The sequence below is a fragment of the Cheilinus undulatus genome, linkage group 5 (genome assembly GCF_018320785.1).
Source record: "Cheilinus undulatus linkage group 5, ASM1832078v1, whole genome shotgun sequence".
Lineage (NCBI taxonomy): Eukaryota > Metazoa > Chordata > Actinopteri > Labriformes > Labridae > Cheilinus > Cheilinus undulatus.
In genome coordinates, this window is record NC_054869.1 from 34,129,600 (window position 1) to 34,151,046 (window position 21,447).

General features: G+C 38.3%; 1 protein-coding gene and 1 long non-coding RNA gene across 3 annotated transcripts in view; one reads left to right on the forward strand and one right to left on the reverse strand.

Moving 5' to 3' along the window:
• Positions 1 to 13,092, reverse strand: part of LOC121510156 — a 27,029-nt gene extending 13,937 nt beyond the window's left edge. Inside the window, exons 1-2 of the long non-coding RNA XR_005991918.1 lie at positions 13,025 to 13,092; positions 11,996 to 12,138 (exon numbers count right to left, since the gene is read on the reverse strand). This is a non-coding gene — a long non-coding RNA (uncharacterized LOC121510156). The remainder of the gene's footprint in view (positions 1 to 11,995; positions 12,139 to 13,024) is intronic.
• LOC121510155 (secretory carrier-associated membrane protein 1-like) lies at positions 12,134 to 21,119 on the forward strand. Of its 2 annotated transcripts, XM_041788090.1 has the most exons (10): positions 12,134 to 12,297; positions 14,396 to 14,476; positions 14,707 to 14,817; positions 15,004 to 15,015; positions 15,302 to 15,413; positions 15,921 to 16,049; positions 17,101 to 17,260; positions 17,579 to 17,680; positions 17,758 to 17,875; positions 18,230 to 21,119. In XM_041788090.1, the coding sequence occupies exons 1-10, from the start codon at positions 12,241 to 12,243 to the stop codon at positions 18,389 to 18,391; spliced, it is 1,044 nt and encodes a 347-aa protein (XP_041644024.1). In that variant the 5' UTR covers positions 12,134 to 12,240; the 3' UTR covers positions 18,392 to 21,119. The 2 variants fall into 2 exon arrangements, with proteins under 2 accessions (XP_041644024.1, XP_041644026.1); XM_041788092.1 differs by lacking the exon at positions 15,004 to 15,015.
• The last annotated feature ends 328 nt before the right edge of the window (positions 21,120 to 21,447 follow it).

The following is a 21,447-nucleotide window of genomic DNA, read 5'->3' on the forward strand; positions in this document are numbered from 1 at the left end:
TTTTCTTTTTAAAGCGCTGGCAAATAGAAGTTCAGATAATACCAAAATCATCAGTACATACTGCAGTGATTAACTGTCTTTGCACCAAAGCACAATGAGTCTTAAGTCCCTTTTGGCAAAGCATGTCTTTGCTAATGTAAAGACGCTAACAACAACACGGGATCAAGCCACAGTCGTCAAGCTACACCGGCATATCCAGCTGCCTGACTCTCTGCTCTGGCACAGAGCTTGGCAGCTGGACTCTGATCAGTAGCATTTTTATTTTATTTGAGAGGATTGTTTTTTTCTGAGTAGGTGTGGTTTCAGCACATTCAACTGACGTACCCACACCATCCTAGAGCATTTGTCATGATTTTGAAGCTTCATTTTAAAACTTTAGCAATGTTTGTCATGACTGAAATTTGGCCTGGTGACTCATAACACAGTGGCCTGTAGTAATAAACCTAAAATACTTTAAAGTCCCACCAAATTATAAAATGGAATTGATAAGTACTTGGATTGTTAAGGAGTATCAATATCAAAGTGAATAATCCCCTCCCATCTTTAGAATTCCTCTACTACAATTAAAGGTATTTTTAAAGTTTTGATAAAGCATAAATTACTTTTAAACATTTAAATTTTTAATTTATAGCTAATTAATGTCAAAGTATTTTTATTGTTTTATGAGGCCAAAACTCGAAAGGGTAAAAATGACAAATTTTTTACTTTAAGAAGCAAAAAAGTCAAGAGTAAAAAAATTACTATTTTCATATCTTTGGTTGTGATTTTCACTTAATTTTTTCTCTTCAGAAAGTATATTTCACACACTCTGTCTCTAATGAACATGTTGATTATGCACTGAAATGTTTCTTATGTTGTTGTGACATTTAGATTGTGTAGTTGCCAAATATTTTTAAAACTGAAAACATGAAAAATCCCAGTATTGGTCACCCTGGGCCTCTACTATTGCTGCTGTGGTATCAAAATAGGCTTCAATACTGTTACATTTTAACTAGTAACTAGGTATGCACGGTATTGGATTTTTAATGGCATGCAATATGCCAGTATTTCCAGACTATGTTTGTCTGAAACCAATATTGATACCAAATATATACACAACTTTTTTTATTGAAAAAAAAAAAGTTTTTCCTGTATCTGTCCGACTGTTGAAATGGATTTTCATTTATAAACAGCAAATTTGCAGATTCTATAGCTGAAGGAATGAGGATGAAAAAGAAAACTGTTTCAGCTCAGGTAGGTCCATCGATCCTGCTTTACACTGCACAAACTTGTTAAGAATTTTTGCAGATATGTAACAATTGGCTGCAAATGTCTGCAAAAAACATTGTATCTGCGAATACCAATGGTTGGTTTTTGATGTAATATCTGCCCATCCCGATATTATGACGATTTTATCATTCCTCTGACCAGGACTAGAGTTCTCTTGACACCAGAAATTTAAACTTAATGACACTGGTGTAGTTTTATGATTCCAAAACTTCCAGGCTAAAGTGATGATTTTACGATAGTCTTGAAAGAAGCATGCAGAAGATTCAGTAGAGTCATCATATGCCAATATTGTCTCAAGTATGGGGCATTTTCTGCAGGTATAGTGCTAAATATCTTACAGTTAGAAGAAGGCATGAGGCACCCAATGAGATGTGTCCCATTACAGGCATGGAAAATAAGTGTTCATATTGAGCAGAACGCTGCACATCTCTCTCCTCCATGCTCCTTCTCTTTCCCTCCTCTCTTTCCTTCTTTTCTTTATGGCAGCATTTGTTCCTTTCCATCACATCATTGCTTGAAAGGGAACTTTAACACACCGTTGGCTCAGCAAGAGCTACGCATGATTTGATAGGATGAAAGCCCCCCCTCCTCCCCAACACCACCTCCCATCGGTCCCTTTGGGCTGTAAAACAACAGTCTGGAAGCTTATTTTATGAGTGCACGCCTCTGCTCTTTGCATGTTTATGTCAAACATTTGGAACAAATGGCATCCATTGGCTGGAACAACACAGATAAATCTCGTCAATTCGCAGGCGAGGAAAGCAGCGCGGGCCACTGAGAAAGTGGCCCACTTGATGGCTGACAAGAGAAGTGCTTGCATTATTCAATTAATACCTGAAAGGGGGTACATTTTATGCAGAATTTGCTAAAGCATCCACTCGGCAATGTACGCATGGCACGCATAAATACACACACACACACACAACTCCCACACAAACACCGGGGCTTGTGTTTGCATCCTGGGAAAAGACTGGACTCCCCTTCCATTTTGCCAAATCAAATATACAGTGAGAGCAAGCTAAAAGGCACTTTCAATCAGCCGCTCTGGGTCTGTCTGTCAATCTGGGAACAACAACAATCTAGCCTACTTGGAGTGGTCTAGTCAACATCCATTCCCCAATAAATTCAATCAGTGATGCTTTGTGTGCGTGTGTGAGTTGTGTGCAGAGTGTGTCCAAGTGTAGGTGTTTATGAGAGAGGTGGGAAGAAAGACACAGACTCTTTCTGACAGAGTTGTTTCAGAGCAACAAAAGGATCATTTTAAAGTGACACCTGCATGCATACAGGATGGTGAATATTTAAGGTAAAAAACAGACACATCCAGGTTGGAAAATACACAAGTGAATTTACTTTGAGGAGAATCCTTTTCCTTCTTCAGAGTGACAATAGGAGTCTCTAGTTGGCCAAATAATCTCAGAAAGCCAAGTAGCAGAGTTAACAGGGCCGAGCTAATGACACTGACGTGGAGGGCTGCACGCTGGAGTGATTGTCTGACTGTTTGAGACCCAAAAGCAGCACTCGCAGGCTCATCATGGACCCGCACTCTCATTATTTGGCCACAAATGGAAATGCAAATCGCTCGCTTTGCTGCGGACGCCTCAAATTTATTAAACTAAAAGGTTTAATTTCCATTTTTCTCTGCATCAGCTTTATTTATAAATGTCGTGCCCTATGAAGACCCTGTTATTTTCTCCCCTCTCCTGCAGGCTCTTAACAAATCTGCTCATTAATATGGAAATGGAGAATCAATCGCTTTTTTCCGGCGACAGAGCGCTGTTTCCCTCTGCGGTTTGTAATGTGCTCTGACTGGTCAACAGCAGAAACAAACTCTCATGCATACACTCACCATATATAAAGCTATAGAACCACAAATTCATTTAGAAGAGCAGATGACCTCTCTGGGTGTTTTTCAAAGTCAATTTAGGATATTTCTTTTAATCCAGCTTTTAATTTGGAGTCATTTCTTACCATTGGTCAGCATTATTATTGCTTTTTACATTAGGTTTATCTCTAGAATTTGTTTTAACCAACAAGAACTGATTTCAATGTTTTTAATGACTCCCACATTTATTGAGTTGTACTGTCCAAATTTTCTTTTTTATATTTCTTTATTGGACTAGATTTATCACACGACTATGTTGTCCCCATTCTTTCTCTTTATTATGGTCTTTAAAAATCGTACCTATTGCTGTAAATCCCTAGTTCCCAACCAGGCTATGGGTACCAAAGATCTTGAGGGTTGGGGCACATGAGAAGATCATAATAAAGTACTCACTAGATATTTTATACTGTCATCTCTTGATGAAACAAGTGTGTATTCTGTTGAGATTTTATTGATGAAAACACTGAAAGTAGCTATCAGTTTTTGACAGTGATGCATCATTTGTGTTGTGTATGGGTCCTACACTGAAATATCTAGTTAAGATCTAGTTTAAAAAAAAAAACTTTGCAACTTTTTTGCATATTTTTTCAGACGTAAACTAACCAGATCAATCTTTGTTTAAACTACTCATTTAGTTTTGTTCATGAACAAAGCTGGTCTTTGTTTAAATTACTTATTTTTTCTTCAAAATAAATGTAATTTTAAGGTATACCAACTTGTAAATTCAACTTAGTTTTACTGTGTAGATTAAACAAAACTATATTTTTTTCAAACTAATTTTGGAGCCTGCACACAAGAAGAATCATTTGAAATGCAATTTAATAAAGATGCACCTAAATTAACTTTTAACACTTTGTTGATTCAGCCTTATGTTTTTTTCTAATTGTAAAAATGAGCCAGTCAGTGTCAAAAAGTGTTGATCAAAAACTATAATCCATCAGAATCATGAACAAAGGAATCTCAGAAGTGATCTTTGTACATTAAGCTACATCAAAACTCACCTGAACACAGTTAAACAGATACAAACACTCTGCCCAAGGGCATTATGGGAAAATTCTGTCAACATATCCCCGATTTGAAATCCTCCAACCTTATCCCCAATCCCTGTCATGTCCTCAGTCAACAGTTCAGCTATTCCTGATGGTTTGAAAAGCTCTTTAGTGCTAATTTGGAAATACCCACAATGCACCACAGGGGATGACACAGTTCATGGGTAACACAGTATTTTGTGTTTTGAAATACCTAACGGAACAAGTAAAGATAGATCAGGTTTTGTTATGTGAATGAACTTAGGAGGAGTATGTTATGTAAATTATTCTTGTTCAGGACAAGATTCACATCAGTTAATTTTAAATGAACCACCTATAATTGGAATAAATGCCTGCTTCATATAAACACTTCATTCAGAATAAAATTCTATGATCCGGCTCGTTTGGAAAGAAATTCCATTCCGATTGAGAGGGGTGGTATATGCCAATAGTTGTTCAGATCAGTGAAATCCCTCGACCTGATCGTCTCTCCCTGTTTGGGGTGATGTTGTCTTACTGCGCTTGTCTGCCAAATGCGACACGACATCTTTCCGCTTGCTGAGACAACTTTTTAACTCAAAAGTTAAAAGGAGCTCAGAATTGTTGATCAGATACTATAAAGCACAGACATGAGAGATTAGAACAATCCAGTATTTTCACATGAGGAGCTGAAAACACGAGCGATCTGTCGGTGTATAATGATGGCCGGGATGACACTGCAGTTTCATTCAGATCATTTGTATGATACATGAGCATGCTCATCTGAATTGGATCGCATCTTTTAGCATCCATGTGAACAGAGAAGTTTAAATCTCCAATCAGATTAAATTTTATTCAGATCACGAAAAAATTGCTCATGTAACCCCAGCTAATGTCGTGTTTTTAACTAAAAAGAACTGACTTCAAAATTGGGTGCATTAATGTAAAGCTAGAAACTTGTTATCACATATTAAATTAAGTTAAATTTACTTCAGATTTATTTGTCTCTGTGTCTGGGGCTCAGCTTTTCTTAGATACATTCAAGAGTGGTCCACAGGAAAAAGGTTGGGAAGCACTGCTGTAAATGGTCAACGGACTTGAGCTTTAACAGGGTTTCCACAAACACAATGGGGCATAAATAAGAAGATGTCTGTGAGGGTCCTACCCCAGGAGATTTCAAGCATCCAACACCCAATTCTCTGCAATTTTTTGAATATTCAAACAAAAATTTGTGGTTGGAATTTAGTGATGTAAAAGGGTAAAAATAAGTTCTTAACTGATTATGAACAAAGAAAAACACAAGCTACTTAATGCATGAAGCTCACTTTGCTGAGAGATTTGATATTTTTCAAGTGGTCATTTCAAGAAATAGTTTAATGCACAAGACCAATTTAATGGCAGAATTACTGCTTAAAACACTTGAAGACTTTGAGAACCTAAGTCAAAAGAGTAACACTATACCTGGAAGGGAGGGGTGGCAAAGGGTCAATCCCATCCAGCCTCATTTAGTAGGTTTATTAGCGTTTTTCTGCTCTTTTGACAGTATTTATAAGCATGACTTTGTATAAAGACCTCAAAAAACATCATTCACAATTTCAAGTGTTTTACCTGATATTCTGTGATTACTGCAGGCAAGCTTTCCATATTCTCTTAGTGTTGATGAGGAAGAATACAGCAAATATCATCATAGAGGGCAGGCAAACAGGATAATATCGACAGAAAGCAGCTGCAGAATAATGTGAAAGTGGCAGTATCAGTAGCTTAATTTTTAACATGAGATATTCTATCATCCATATTTTGACTGGAGGGATGCACGAGTGGATCCCTCTTGAGCACAGACATGTGGATTTAAAATAGAAGAAATAATGGACAATAAATACTCTTGAATTCCTGCAAATATACCTGGGTGGCCCACACAAGTCTGGTCTACATGTCATTGAAATGACTGGAAACAGTCATTTCACTAAAATGCAGGCATGGATGAAAGTACTGGCACTCCCTGGAATTTTTCCAGAAAAAACACCATTTCTCCCAGAAATTGTTGCAACTACAAATGTTTTTGGTATACACATGTTTATTTCATTTAAGTGCATTGCAACAACATAAAAAACAGAAGTGAATCTCTAATCTCTAAAATAAAGGAATAAAAATTCCCCAGAAAATATAGCCTGAAAAAATATCTAAACTGTTAGAGTGTGTGTCTAAAGTGAGTAGCAGCATGTTGGCCAAGCTATTTATTCAGTCAATAGTAGGCAAAAATTGTCAGCTGTACTTTGGTGACTAGTTGGCTGTTTGACCAACTGCAGATGCTCGTGGAAAGCCCTGCTTGTTTAGTGCTTTTATACCACAAGTCACACCCTTCACACACTGACAGCTGCTATGTAAAGTCTCCATCAGTATTAACTCTTTCTTTTCATACACATTCACACACCAGTAGTTTGAGCAACTTGGGGTTAAATGTATTGCCAAAGTGAACATAAAAATACGGCTGCAGGATTAAAACCCCAGGTGTCTGACTGCATGACCGACCCTACCCATGATCCACAGCCACACTGTCAATGTCTGATTTTATTTCACATCTGTCGATCCTCTGTGTAGCACTTTCACTGCATGCTTTTATGTATGAAAGGTACCATATAAATAGATATGAGTTATAAACAGTTTGCCCATCCATAAAAGAGCATAAGAATAATATTTCTGAACTGTATTTTACTATACGCTCATAACATCTGTTCATACTGAGTGTCCCAGCCCACTCAGAAGACTATTAGATGATCAGCAGAATGGCACCAGATGTTGCTGCATTAATAACCCATAATATCAAGTCCTGCTTATCCAACCTTTTCAGAGCCCTAAAATAACACTCATAGACCTTAATGAGATCTAATTATGCACAAGGTTCTTATTCAGGGCAATGTGAGGATAATTGCATCGGCGGCTTTTAACACTTGGTCGTCATGTTGGCTGGGAAATTGCTCTTCTCTCCCTCTCCATCTGTCCGTCTGTCTTACTTTATCTTTTCCTGCCTCTCTACAGTCAACAGCGGGGAGTGAACTATCACACCTATCCACTCTGGTCGGCGACCTAATGAACATTTCTAAATGGCGATGACCAGCTGGTTAAGAGACTAATGTAGCAGCTATTAGCTAAAGCGGTTGTTTCCAGAGAGAGAGAGAGAGAGAGAGAGAGAGAGAAAGCGGCAGGGTAGGAGAGACGACAAGGACGGACAGGTTTTAATGCTCTCTCCCTCCGTAAACACAAACGTATAAATACAGTACATATACACACATGGCCCTGCGTGTTTATCTTTCACATTCTGCAGCAAACAAACCATGTGACGTATTCTCTACCCACAGAGCATTAGTGCTTATTAGGGCCTCAAGGTGTGCATGTGGATGTGTGAGTGTCTTATTAGGAAAATTCAGTTTCACTCAAGGTCTCAGCACTGTGGATGCAGACCACTGCCCATTGATTATTCATAGAGTCTGTGATTGGGTCCATTAATACAAGATTAGGGAAGGAACCGATGCTCATTTTGTGTGTGTGTTTGTGCATGTGTGTGTTTGTGGACAGCAGTTGAATTGCAATGAATCTACAGATTGTGATTATGTGCAGTCTATCAAAACAAAACATATAGGTTGAGTAAATACCATTAAGAGGAGCACATTAGAAGGCTATAAAGGTGTTTAGTTTCTTATTAACAAAGCCCATTAGTGAAGGTTAAGGATAGTATGAGATGTTAGGCTACAGTAAAACAGAGTAGCGCGCAGCCTTGGTTCAAGAATTGGAAATAAACGGGAATATTTTAACCTCCATCATTCACCGCATACTCTAAGATTTCCACCTAATAGCATTTGTTCTTCAATTGAAACTTAATCTGAGTAAATGGTGCTTAAATGTTTAAATCACATTTACAGGCTGTCAACTGATGTGATGTTCTTCACATGGTCACCCTTTGTTTGAATGAAAATAAATTGACGGCAAATGAGAAAGGATTCTGCAAAACTGGTTGAGGTGACATATTGGATCATAGCTCCCCCAAGTGGTCTTTTTGGGTAACTAACAGAGAAAGCCCACATACCACAGGAGCCTGTATGAGCTCTGAGATTTCTTATGGGGCACATGAAATAAAATGGTTTCCAGAAAATTGTCTGTAATCGCTACCTAGGATCATGTGCTGTGAAATGAGCAGTGTGGGTTCTCCTCTCACCAACTTCCTCGCAGCCCTAAAAGATAAACAGAGCAACCGACTGTGCTATCTTCATCATCAGCATCACCATCATCATCATCATCTCTTGAAACAAGATATTTGAGGAGGTAATGAATAAGAATTATGATGCAAAGTTTTAACATCTTGCAGAGAAACAAACAAGTAAATGGAAAAATTCATTTGGATGAGATCTTTGGGTACAAAAAAACGGATGAGTGTTTTCCACATATACTTGGGTGGGCCATCCAGGTATTTTTACAGCCACTTAAGTATATGTCCAACCATTTCTTTTTTGTTGTTGTCGTTGTTAATGCTGATATCATCCTGTACTCCTGCACTCAGGTTTGATAGTAGCAATGCCCTACCTCATCAACAATAAGTTTTCATACATGCAGTTAACCTGCTTTGATCACATAATCACAGAAAATATGTAGAAGAAAAGAATATGTGGTTTTAAGGGGAAAAAGTGTTGTCAACTTTCCACTTAAAGCCCTTAATGGGGGAAATTTTTCCTGCCTGAGAAACAAAAAAACGTTTTCTGCATGTTTTCACCAATCAGGACACACCATTTAAGTGTCAAAACCAGTGATGGGCCACATGACAGACCACAAAAATATGTAGCTAAAATATCTCAATTGCCAGTGTACAGGAACATCTATCTATCTATCTATCTATCTATCTATCTATCTATCTATCTATCTATATATATATATATATATATATATATATATATCATATAGACTCATTACACATAGAATGAAATATTTCAAGCCTTTATTTCTTGAAATGTTGATGATTATGGCTTACAGAAATGAAAACCCAGAATTCAGTGTCTCAGAAAATTTGAATATTGTGAAAAAGTTCAATATTGGAAAGTCATGGTGTCCCACCCTAATCAGCTAATTAACTCCAAACACCTGCAAAGGTGAGCCTTTGAATTGTCTCTCAGTCTGGGTCAGTAGGCTACACAATAATGGGGAAGACTGCAGACAGATGTCCAGAAGACAGCCATTGACAACCTCCACAAGGAGGGTAAGCCACAAAAGGTCATTGCTAAAGAAGCTGGTTGTTCACAGAGTGCTGTATCCAAGCATATTCATATAAAGATGAGTGGAAGGAAAAAGTGTCGTAGGAAAAGGTGCACCAGCATAAGGGAGAACCGCAGCCTTGAGAGGATTGTCAAGCAAAATCCATTCAAGAATTTGGGGGAGCTTCACAAGGAGTGGACTGAGGCTGGAGTCAGCGCATCAAGAGCCACTATGCACAGATGAATCCTAGACATGGGCTACAAATGTGGCATTCCTCATGTCAAGCCACTCCTGAACCAGAGACAACGTCAGAAGCGTCTTTCCTGGGCTGTGGAGAAAAAGAACTAGACTGTTGCTCAGTGGTCCAAAGTCCTCTTTTCAGATAAAAGTAAATTTTGCACATCATTTGGAAATCCAGGTCCCAGAGTCTGGAGGAAGAGTGGAAGAGTGGAGAGCCACAGAATCCCATTGCTTGAAGTTCAGTGTGAAGTTTCCACAGTGTTGATTTGAGCTGCCATGGCATCTGCTGGTGTTGGTCCACTGTGTTTTCTGAAGTCCACAGTCAACGCAGCCACAGGCTTATCACCTCCATGCCATGCTGCATTGATGCAGTAATTTAAAAAAAAGGAGGCCCAACCAAGTATTGAGTGCATAGAAATGAACATACTTTTCATAAGCCTGACATTTCTGTTTAAAACCTCCTTTTTTATTGATCTTAAGTAATATTCTAATTTTCTGAGAAACTGAATTTTGGGTTTTCATTAATCATCAACATTTCAAGAAATAGGCCTACAGGCATGAAATATTTCACTCTATGTGTAATGAGTCTATATGATATATGGGTTTCACTTTCTGAAATAAGAGACAAAAAATATTGAACTTTTTCATGATATTGTAATTTTTTGAGATGTTCCTGTAGCTTATAGAGACAGGTCTCCCTGTTGATGCCTAAAAATGCTGTGCAATTTCAAAGATAACACATACTTTGATACCATAACATGTTAATAAGACCAAGATATTTGTTTTTTTTAGTTTATTTAGAGGTCTGCCCCCACAAGCCCTGTCAAGATCAAATCTGGGCCTTGTACAAATGTAGTTGATGGCCTCCTGCTATAAAGCGATTGTATGAATGTGTATGTTTTGAAGTCTACAAATTTAAGCTACTGTACATTATAATGCCGGGTATATTAAAGTCAAAGAGGCAAGTAATCAAAATTAGTCAATGGAAAATACTTCATGATGTCTGAGAAAGGATTAGGGGCAGAGGTGAAAGAAACAATGATGCTGCACACTTCAAAATTAAAGTCAAATTCACAAAAAAAAAAAAAAAAAAAACAATCCTAATCCTCCTCTGTAATGGTGTGATAATGACAGCGGGGTGAAAATACTAAGAAGGCTACAGAGGGCTCTTTAGTTCCTCACACATTCAAACAGCTCTGCTGCTGCTGCTGAAGACTATGCTAATTGGCAATAATAAAACAATTGTTTCTAAAAGTCTGGATGACACCAACTCCACCATGCTTCAGAAAACTTTTGCATGGTTTTGCTTATGCAAAAGGAAAAATTTTAAACTAAACGGAGGTGGCAAAAGTAAGCAACTATTGTACTCAAGTAAAACTACATTTACTTAGTAAAGTCAATAAAGGTACTGTTCTACAAATCTACTAAAGTAAATGAAAAAATATTCTGAGTGAGCAGTTGTACAGTAAACCATGATTTTTCATTACTGGCAATAACAAAAATGGAATAGACCTCTAGCCAGGTTGTTCAGGGAAATATACAACTCTTAAATAAAGTAAAATGTATTTTGTTTGTAAAAAAAAATAATAATAAATTTACAAATGTAAATTACAAGTTACAAACTTGTCTGCACTTTGGTTGGGTTATGTGCTTCTTCTTTTTGTTTGGTTTGTATGTTTTGTTTTGTTTTTTTACAAAATATGTCAATGAAAATGTACAAAATAAGAATGGTACAAACAGCTCAACACTTAACTCAGATGGGTACTTACTTATTTATCAGTTTTTCAGGGACAATACATAGGCATTGTTGCATTTAATTACAGTGCAACCGATGCAGTGTGTACAGGACTTCTAGCCATGGCTAATTTGCAGTCCTTGAATAAGTGTAACACTATTTCAATACATTTCAATGTAACTTTAGGGGGGAAATCCTGATATCAAGACTGGGACCAAAACTGAGTCACAGACCCAAAGGTACACCAAAATCAGGTCAGGTCAGTTGGTTTTTGCACAGTTGTGTGACTCTTGAGATGTCAAGTGTGCCACTTTATGAACATTTGAAGGGGTTGTCGGTTCAAAACTTAAGCGGGATATTGAGTTAGTTTTTAAATAGGACCTTTTTAAACCACAGGTAATCCTACTATCCAAAACTTGGACTATCTGAAGTAAAAGTGAAGAGTGGGATAACAGAGTGACAAATGGCTGTTTCTGTGATTGAAATGCACATTTACGGAAGACAAATGTTCAAGTTTTTAATATTAAAACTAAAATCAGAAATGATACAGCCCCCCAGTTGCTGTAAAGCTGAGATGTAGGGCAGATGCTCTTCATCACAGTAGTCAGCTGTGTTGGTTCGTACCTGGGCAGACGTCATGCTCTCCGCGGTGCTGAAACAGTGACGCTGGACGACGCCGTTCATCACGCATCCTCCTCTCCTGCCATTTTTGTGCTACAGGCTAACTTGCTAAGCCAGGGGTCTCCATCAGGAGGAGGCGGAGAAGCCTGTGAGCAGCAGAGAGAAGCAGTCAAATCACGAGACTGAACCTTCCCAGGAGAATCGGGGAGCTCTTCCACACAGGAAACTGGTTTTAGAAAGGCTGTACAATGTCCGACTTTGACAGCAACCCGTTTGCAGACCCGGACTTCAGCAATCCCTTTCAGGTAGCTAACTAAGCTAGCTAGCTCACTCTGTAGCGTACGCTTTAAAGCTCATTGAGGCCAGTCTTACTTTAGCATCCCTGCTAACTGTCTTAGCTAGCAGCCTGTCAGCTAGCATGGGTTTTTTTTTCTTGGTATGCAGCTAGGTAGCAGAGCGAGCTAATCGTGGCTCACGTTAATGAGCTCCATCTTTGCACATTAAATGGCTGCTTATGTTGTAAAAGAAGCTAGAAAGGGCCATCTGGTGCGCTACTGTGGAGGACGTTTGTATTTCAAAGTTGCTGTAACTGCAACTCTGAACAAAGACACATGATGTTAGCTGGCTAGCTCTGCCCACTGACAGTAAACATTGGCACCTGCTAGCTTGGTGAGGAGCCAACCGGTTGGTTAGCATCGGTGAAGTTAGGTGCATTGTGTGCCAACAATCAAGTCTATTAAGAGTTAAACCTCTTATTGTGGGTGTATATTGGCTCAGCAGCGCTATTAGACCGACACTCAGCTCGGTATAAATTTAAAACAATATTGTTAACAAAATTAATACTAAAACTGCCGTTAACTGCTATTAACCGTTGATGCACGAAATTTAAGAAGCCGTTCATTTTGAAATCCAGTTGTGTATAAGTTAAGAGTAAACGTGATATGGTTCTTTCTTTTTCAATTTAGTGTTGTTATGTAGTTTTATGTTACAGTTGTGGATAGTAGATTTTATTCCCCTCGTAAACCAGCCTACCTTTTGCCATAGATAAAGGTCTGTCGTCACTTTGCTGCTGTTCATTCGAACTGAGCGCCTATCCAGGTGCACGTTTAAATGTTGAGCCCCCTCCCCTGGTAGGTGTTATTCGTTGGGTGGAGTCTGGGTTGGAATGAAAACATGGCTGTTCATTATACCTGACGGGCTTCGATACACTTCAACTGTGTGTTCTGTCATGCAAGCATTAACCGGTAATTACCAGGCTTGTCATGATAGTAGAATCTTACACTTTGTTATCAGTTATAATCAAAGTATAATGATACCTGATCAATATCAAGGTAGTAAAAAAATAGAGGTACAGGCACCAAATACTGAGTAATTTCTCATCATAATGATTTAAAAAAATCTCATTTAAACTCCTGCTTATGTCTAAATTGCATAAACATCATGTCGATGTCTCAATTGCTAAATACCGTGAGTGTATTGTGTAGTTTAGACAGTGTGCAGGAGTGTCTTTGCAATTCTGAAGGATTCATTCTTTATCTTCACACCTGACTTATGAAATAAGTGTTGTTTTAGTCCTTGTAAAGTGAAATGCAAACTTTGTGTCTTAACACACTAGATACGTTGGAATAAGGTCACCGCAAACGTGAAAACACTGAGATCTATGTATGACTGAATTTTGGATTTAGACCGTTCACCTTTTTCCTGGCTTGGTTTTATTTGAGTTGAGCAAATACATAAGCCCATGACATCACTGTTTTGATGGGGAATAACTCTTGCCCCCATAACTCAACAATGACATAAAATCACAAAGCAGTTCATTTCAATACAGTCTGTTGTTAGTCGATGTCACAGCCTTCATTGGAAGTTAACAGCCAGCTACATCCTATGTTTTTGTTCATTGTGAGGTATTTGCCAAAATCCATTAGCCACTGTAACCTACAGGTCATTAAAAGTATCATTATAGAGAGATTTGTACTAGAAAACAGTAATGTGGCTTCAGCTCATTCCGCCCACAAGCCCACATCATCCAATAGTTAAATTTGACTAACTCAATCATAGGGCAACTTAAACTACTGAAGGTATCTGGTGTAGAGGGAACTGGAAGGACTACTAATTACTAAGAAGGGCCATTTAAATCAGAAAGTAGTAGCATTAACTCTTATACATGAGATTTTTAATCTCAATCAGGTTTTCCGCTTAGTTAACTTCAAATTAACAATTTTACACCCTTAAAGTAGCTCCTGTTCTGTGTTAGCACCCAGCATGTTATCAGCTCATTGATAACTGTTCATAACACAGGAGTAATAGACTTAGTAGGTGTGTGGCACATTTAGATGTAACAAAATCATAAAATTGATTTTGTGGCTGTAGTTATAACCCCTTTAAACCCTTTATGTCCCATAGGATCCTTCGGTGACGCAGGTGACCCAGTCTGCCCCTCCTGGTGGTCTGGAGGAGTATAACCCCTTCACAGACGCCAGAACGGTCAGCTTTTCTAGCAAAGCTATTGATGAGTGTGTGGGTGCATGTGTTTGTCTGCTTTGGAGTTAGTGACCTCATTTTCATCCAATTCCCTCTTTTATCTTTTCCTCCATCACTCAGTCACAGAGGATTTCACTGACAAATTATGACTGTGGCCTAATTAAAGTTGTGATTCAGGGTCTGCCTCTTTGATTGCATAAATATTAACACAGCTGGTCTATGCTGGTTTACAGGCAGCACCTGGAAATGCCCCCAAATCTGCTCCTACCCCTGCCCAGAACACACAACCCGCCATCATGAAGCCCACAGAAGAGCCGCCGGCTTACTCACAGCAACAGACTCAGGTACTGCATGCAAATTAAAAAAAAAAAAAAAACAAACATGTTAACTGAACACTCATGAAGTTTTCTTTTACCTTGTCAAAGTTCATGGGACACACTTGTCTTTCAACTCTGTTTCTTTGCTTTGGTTTCATATTTCTTCTTGTCCCTCATAAACTCATTTGTGTTCTGTTTTCTACCGGCCCACAGCGGCGTAATGAGGTACTGTCTATCATCTGATGTTTTCCATACATCTTTGTGCCTCTGTCTAGATAAGTTTGACTACATTTAATACCCTTTTCTAGCTTTGACCTTCCCCTTTTCAGTTTACCTTCAAAGCTAGATCAGTAGTAGCTTATTGGTTTTTCAATCCTAACCTCTTTTTTTTTTCTCAAACTAACATACCAAAGTTCACCTGAGTGGAAAAATACCCTCACATTATTACTTACTATAATTCCTGTCAAATGATGGACTGTGAATTTGAAAGGGTTTGCCCTGTCCATGTTAGGACCAAGCACGTGCCCAGGCTGAGCTGTTGAGAAGGCAAGAGGAGTTAGAGAAGAAAGCAGCAGAACTTGATCGCCGGGAGAGAGAGTTACAGTCCCACGGAGCCGCGGGAGGTTAGTTGATCCATCATTAAGCCGTGTTATATGCACTCTTAAAGCATTAACCCCAGAATCTACGTGGTCATTATCAATCAAGGATGCATGTCGATGAAACTCTGAAAATTAATGGACTACTATGCACAATTTACAAACACCAGCTTTAAGAAATGTGAGTTCTTGCTAGAGAAAAAAGAACACTATAACTGAGAGATCCTCTGTTTGAAAATGGTATGCTAGGGTCAGCTATAATGTTTTTTTCTTTTTGCCATAATATACAAATGTTCTGGCCAGTTTCAAAGCTATTTCAGCTATTTCTAAGTGACAAGAAATTGTCACAAACATTTCTCAGTTCCCTTACATACATTCTTCCCATAATTAATCAAATAAAGAGATAGTATGCCTTTAGATTTAACTATATAGCTATTTTTTAGTATGCATCGTAGTACTGTGTATTGACTTTGAGTACAAATATCTTATATGATTCCCTTCCACTTATCAAAAACACATCCTCTCTCCACACAGGTCGTAAGAATAACTGGCCTCCTCTGCCAGAGAAGTTCCCTGTTGGTCCCTGTTTCTACCACGATATCGCAGTGGACATTCCCGTAGAGTTCCAAAAGACCGTCAAGATCATGTACAATCTTTGGATGTGTAAGTGAATCATCTGATTCAGCACTTTAACTGGCAGTACTTTCTCCAATAAACCTTGTGAGGTAGATTGATTGGCCAAATTCCACATTTGTCATCAGGCAGATCCATCTTGCAAAGCTTCAAGCTAGAACTTTTACTCATGGTCAGAGAATGATTAGACCAATTTGTTTGTTTTTAATATTTTCCAGGATACAGGACAGCAAATAAAAAGCAACTTTGCACTGAAGCTTTTGCTCATTGAATAGTAGCTCAGAGCCTGTTATTGTAAGCACCCGAGCATCTCAGAGAAAGCTTTATTTTGCCTACTACAAAAACAAATAGTATCTGAATTTTCTTGACTATGTTGTCACATTTTTATCTTAAAATCTACAGAAAACATGCACATAACTGTCACCAATGTATCTGATTAGAAATTGAAGATGCAATGGGGTCTTAGGTATATTTGGAGGGTCTTAAAAAGTCTTAAATTTAATGTCAGATTTGCTCTATGTACCCTGTTTTATTGGTTAAAAAGATGTTTTTGGTCTCCCCCTAACCAGCTTCAACAAGACTTAATATCACCGCTGATAGTGTAGAGTTGTGTATTGACATGACAACAGCTGGTCATTGCACTCATGTTAAGTAGTTACAACCCTTCACAATGGAGCACACCGATGACAGCGTATATTTTGTCACTCTGATTGGCCTATAATATATGTGATAGAATGTTTGTACAAAGACCCTGAGTTTTTTTTAAAGGCTCATCTTTTCCCCAACACTGTGTATGGGATGTTTCCTAGATGGGTGTGAAATATATCCATTGCTATGGATATGTGAAATAGTCTATTTTGTATGTTGTGTTTGCCTCCAATGCCCAAGGAAAATATCATCTTTAATATTAATTCACCTAGTGGTTCTTATCAAAGATTGTTTTACAATACAATACACATGCCTGTTTTATTATAGCTCATCTTAACAAAAGTGTTTGTATTTATTTTGCCCTAGATTATCCATCTATTATTGTCTTCTTGCTCAAAAATGTCCCTTTATTGTCATTTTGTTTCTCTACCAGTTCATACAGGCACACTCTTTGTGAATATGTTCGGCTGTCTTGCTTGGTTCTGTGTGGATGCATCTCGTGGTGTAGATTTCGGCCTGGCCATGCTCTGGTTTCTGCTGTTTACTCCGTGTTCTTTTGTCTGCTGGTACAGACCACTTTACGGGGCTTTCAGGTATGAAGATACAAGGACAATTAAACTAACTTTTGAAACAGTAAAAGTGCAGCAGAATGTCTCTATCTCAACTATGATTACAGCGATTGTGACCATTTCTTCAGATTATTGAAGTTCATCCATCCTGTTCTTTCTAACCATGTACTTCTTTATTAAAATGATTTTTTTGCTGTTAAAGTGGCTAAGAAAAGTAGGGAGGAATAAAAGTTCACTGTAGGATTAGGGCAGAGTTGATGACATTTCTTTTTGCTGTTTTATTTCCCCCACATTGCTCTTTTACTAACATCCTCTGTTTTCATCTTCTGTTTTCTTCTGCAGAAGTGACAGCTCATTCCGCTTCTTTGTCTTCTTCTTCGTCTATATCTGCCAGTTTGGAGTTCATGTTCTACAAAGTATCGGCATCACTGGCTGGGGAACATGGTGAATAGTTTGTGTTTTGGTAATTCTTTACCTCTATGAGTGTAAGTTCACTAACATTGTGATGATATTATTTCCAGTGGCTGGATCGCTGCTCTAACTGGTCTAAACACCAGCATCCCAGTGGGTATCATCATGTTACTGATCGCAGCTCTGTTCACTGCACTGTCTGTGGGTTCACTTATTATGTTCAAGAAGGTAAGACATTGACCAAGTGCCTCAACATGACAGCATTGGTTACTATGTTTAATAGACTACTCATGAGGTGCAGCAAATGACGGCATTAGGAAGCAAACTTATTATGAGAGACAGGCCATGGTTGTTAAGAGAGTAGTAAGGCAGAGAAAAGAGTATGGGTGAATAGACATATGTACTATGACTTAATCTGTAAGATTAACTGAATGCTGTGTGCCATTATTTTTAACTAGAGCTGAACTCAATAAGATCAGCCAGAATTAAACTTCTGAATAACTTAATCATTGGCTGCTGAGTTTTAGACTTTTTGGTATAACTGACCTGATTCCAGCTCATTCTCTCTTCGTCTCCCTCCAGGTGCACGCACTGTACCGCACCACTGGTGCTAGTTTTGAGAAGGCTCAGCAGGAGTTTGCCACTGGGGTCATGTCTAACAAGACCGTTCAGACTGCAGCTGCCAACGCTGCTGCTAATGCTGCAACCAACGCTGCTCGTGGAGCCTTTAAGGCTCAGCCATAAACACGCGTATAAACACAACACACATACACATACACACATGCTATGTCACATATACAAGCTAATGAACACACTAAGTTGAAGGTGCATAACTCTGGCCCTGGAGCAATCAGATCCATTTAATTTTTTTATGAATGTTGTTATTATAAGGTTGCCCTGCATACCTTGTTGAAAATGTGCAAATTATTTTATGAAGCATTGATGAGAAAGAAATTAATCAAATTAAATGGCCAGAGTTGTGTTTCTTCAGTGAAATGAAGTTTCAGTAAAAAACTCTCCTACATTCTCCCCGTCTGCTTTTCAGTCAGATGACTGTCTGCTCACAACCTTTGAAACATCCACTAAGTGACTTAGTGTATGTTTGACCTGGTGGTCTGCTCTGAGTGAGTGAGACTTCATCTCAAACTTTGTCGCTCAGTTCTGTGCTTTCCCTCTACTTTTGTCACCTTGAGGTGATCCTAGGTCAGGCAGAGGTCGCATTTCTAGCATACCTTATTTTTGTCATGGTGATGACCTCCAAACAGCCTCCTGCCTGGTTATACTACAGTCATGAAGAGTGATAATTGGATCATGATGTTTTGCACATACTAGTTCTGTTTTCTTTGTCCGATACTGAAGGTACTGTGTGTGTTTGAGTGGCTGGGCCTGTGCGTGTATGCAAACCTCACTTTAAGAAAGCTCTGATTCTTTTGTTATCCAGAGCTTGGTAACTGAGATCTGAAAGGTAAATTATACCTTGTCCCATATCTGTGCTTCTATTCTGAGACAAATTATCATTCTGGTGATTCATATAAATAGGAATATGTTCTTATGTAAGAACCTGCTCACAGCCCCAGTAGAGCTCAACTGTCAGTTGAACAATTATTCACACTTGTGTGCTACTTTGATCGGCAATGTGGGCATCTTTGTGGCTTACTAAAACTTGACAGCATGACAAGAACATGCATGTTTAGCACACTTCTGGTAGCTATTTGTTTGGCAAAGTTATTCTGTTCACTGTTAGCCTTTTCTCTGGCTACAGACGGTGGCTGGTTTTGGGGTAACGTCTGCCTACTTGTATCCCTCGGTTTCTGTGAAAAGTGAGCTGTAAAGTGACTGCATGTTCCAGTGGCTGTCTGATTGATTGATTAAAGTTTTGGATTTATTTGAGTAGACACACTGAAACCACCCAGGCCAGTAGGTCACCACCACAAAAAGGATCAGTCACTTGCATTGCCATCTTGGTGCACTAAAATGAAAGACAAAGTAAAGATATGATTGCATTTTTTCTTTTGTGTATGTATGACACTAACAGACTACTATGTGGCTCTCTCCTTAAACTAACGCTGCTATGAATGAGAGTGGGTAAGTTGTGGCCTCCTGCTCTCATGTTTAAAGACACGTACAGCACCATACAAGGGGGAGAAGTTATCTGCCTTTTTCTCATAGAAGAACATATGGACAGTGATTAAGCTATGATTTATCTTAAGATTAATCTGCAGACATACAACAGTAAAACGTTGATACTGTATATACATATGGACGCGACAAAGACTAAAGAGTCTGCATTTTTACAACAGAAAATCACTACTCTTTCAGTGTCACATTACTGGATTCAGAAGTTTCAAAGCCTACATGAGCATTAAGATAACAGAGGAATTTGACTTCATGCACATGCAGTGATATTAATATACTTTAATTTATAAACCATAATAACAGTGTTGTTCAGCACTAAGTTGTACAGACTACTGTCACAGAAGTGAATAATGGATGTGGGTTCCATTTGTGTCATGCTTTAGCACCTCATTGTGGTGGTGAGTGAGTGAAGCTGTGCATGATAGAGGACTGATAACTGGTACTGCTTTATTACAAATGTATGAACATTATAGAGGACTAAATACTCCGGAGAGTGTTACAAATGTAAAGGTCATTGATTCATACTGGAATGATAAGCTGACATCTTGGCAGTATTCTTTTTGTTTGGAAGTATTTTGTTTGAAATTCATTGCACATTTCTTGTTTTATGTTGACCTTAGTGCAAAAGACAAACATGTTTTTATTTATGATGTAATTTAAGTTTGTTTGCATTTCAATTTTTGGGGTTTGATTTGACATTCTGTATTATGTTTGTGTGGTTTTGTAATGACATGATCATAGCAACAGCTAGATTGAAAAGTGTTAAAAAAATTTGATCCTGCGGGAGGAGTGTTTGTGTGGACGAGGATGTGTGTATGATCAGTATGAAAGGATTAAAAAAAATCCCTCAAGTGTTATTCTATGTCCTGAAAAGCTGTGAGAAATCTACCAAATTTCCATCTAGATTTTAAAATCTTGGTTTGTGATGTGTTCCCTTGCCACGTTTTACTTTAGGATAATACACAACATTTCTTTGCTGCAAACACCCACATGTTTCTCATACATCCATAGTTTGAACTGTTGCTAAATGAAGCCATGCCACAGTTGGTGACTCCGTGATGTATTTGGCGAGCTGCTCTGCAGAACAGAACTACGTATCTGAAGTTTGCTGACACTTAAGTGTGTTTTTGACCTGTGACCATGATATTTCATTGAATCAGAGAAGAAACTCATTCAAAAAAGGGACACTTGTATATTTTGTAAAGTTTGATCCCCATTATCAATCACATGTAAAAAGAAAAATGTAATGCACTCTTGTCTGGCCTTTGTTGCATGTGAAATAGTTTGAGTTTTGTATATTTATGGTATTAACATGAAATAAAATTTGAAAGAAATATCTGTGGGTGTTGAGAAACCGTTTCTATAATCCAATACTCTTCTACTTTTATCTGTGATTTATTGTGTAATACTGTGCATTTTTGCATGGGTTCAGCAGTGTTCATCAGTGGGTGCCATCTTTTTCAAATTGAGATCCCTAAAAGCAGCTTTGTAATATTCTTGAGAACACATGAGTATGTTGTAGAAATACCTTAAGTTTATAATAACTGGTTGTTCTCTAAGTTTGTCACTACTGGGTCAACACAGTTCATTAAAACTAAGGTCCTGTTTTTCACAACTATATGCACAAAACAGCCTATATCTCCACCAAAAACATTCAGGAACAT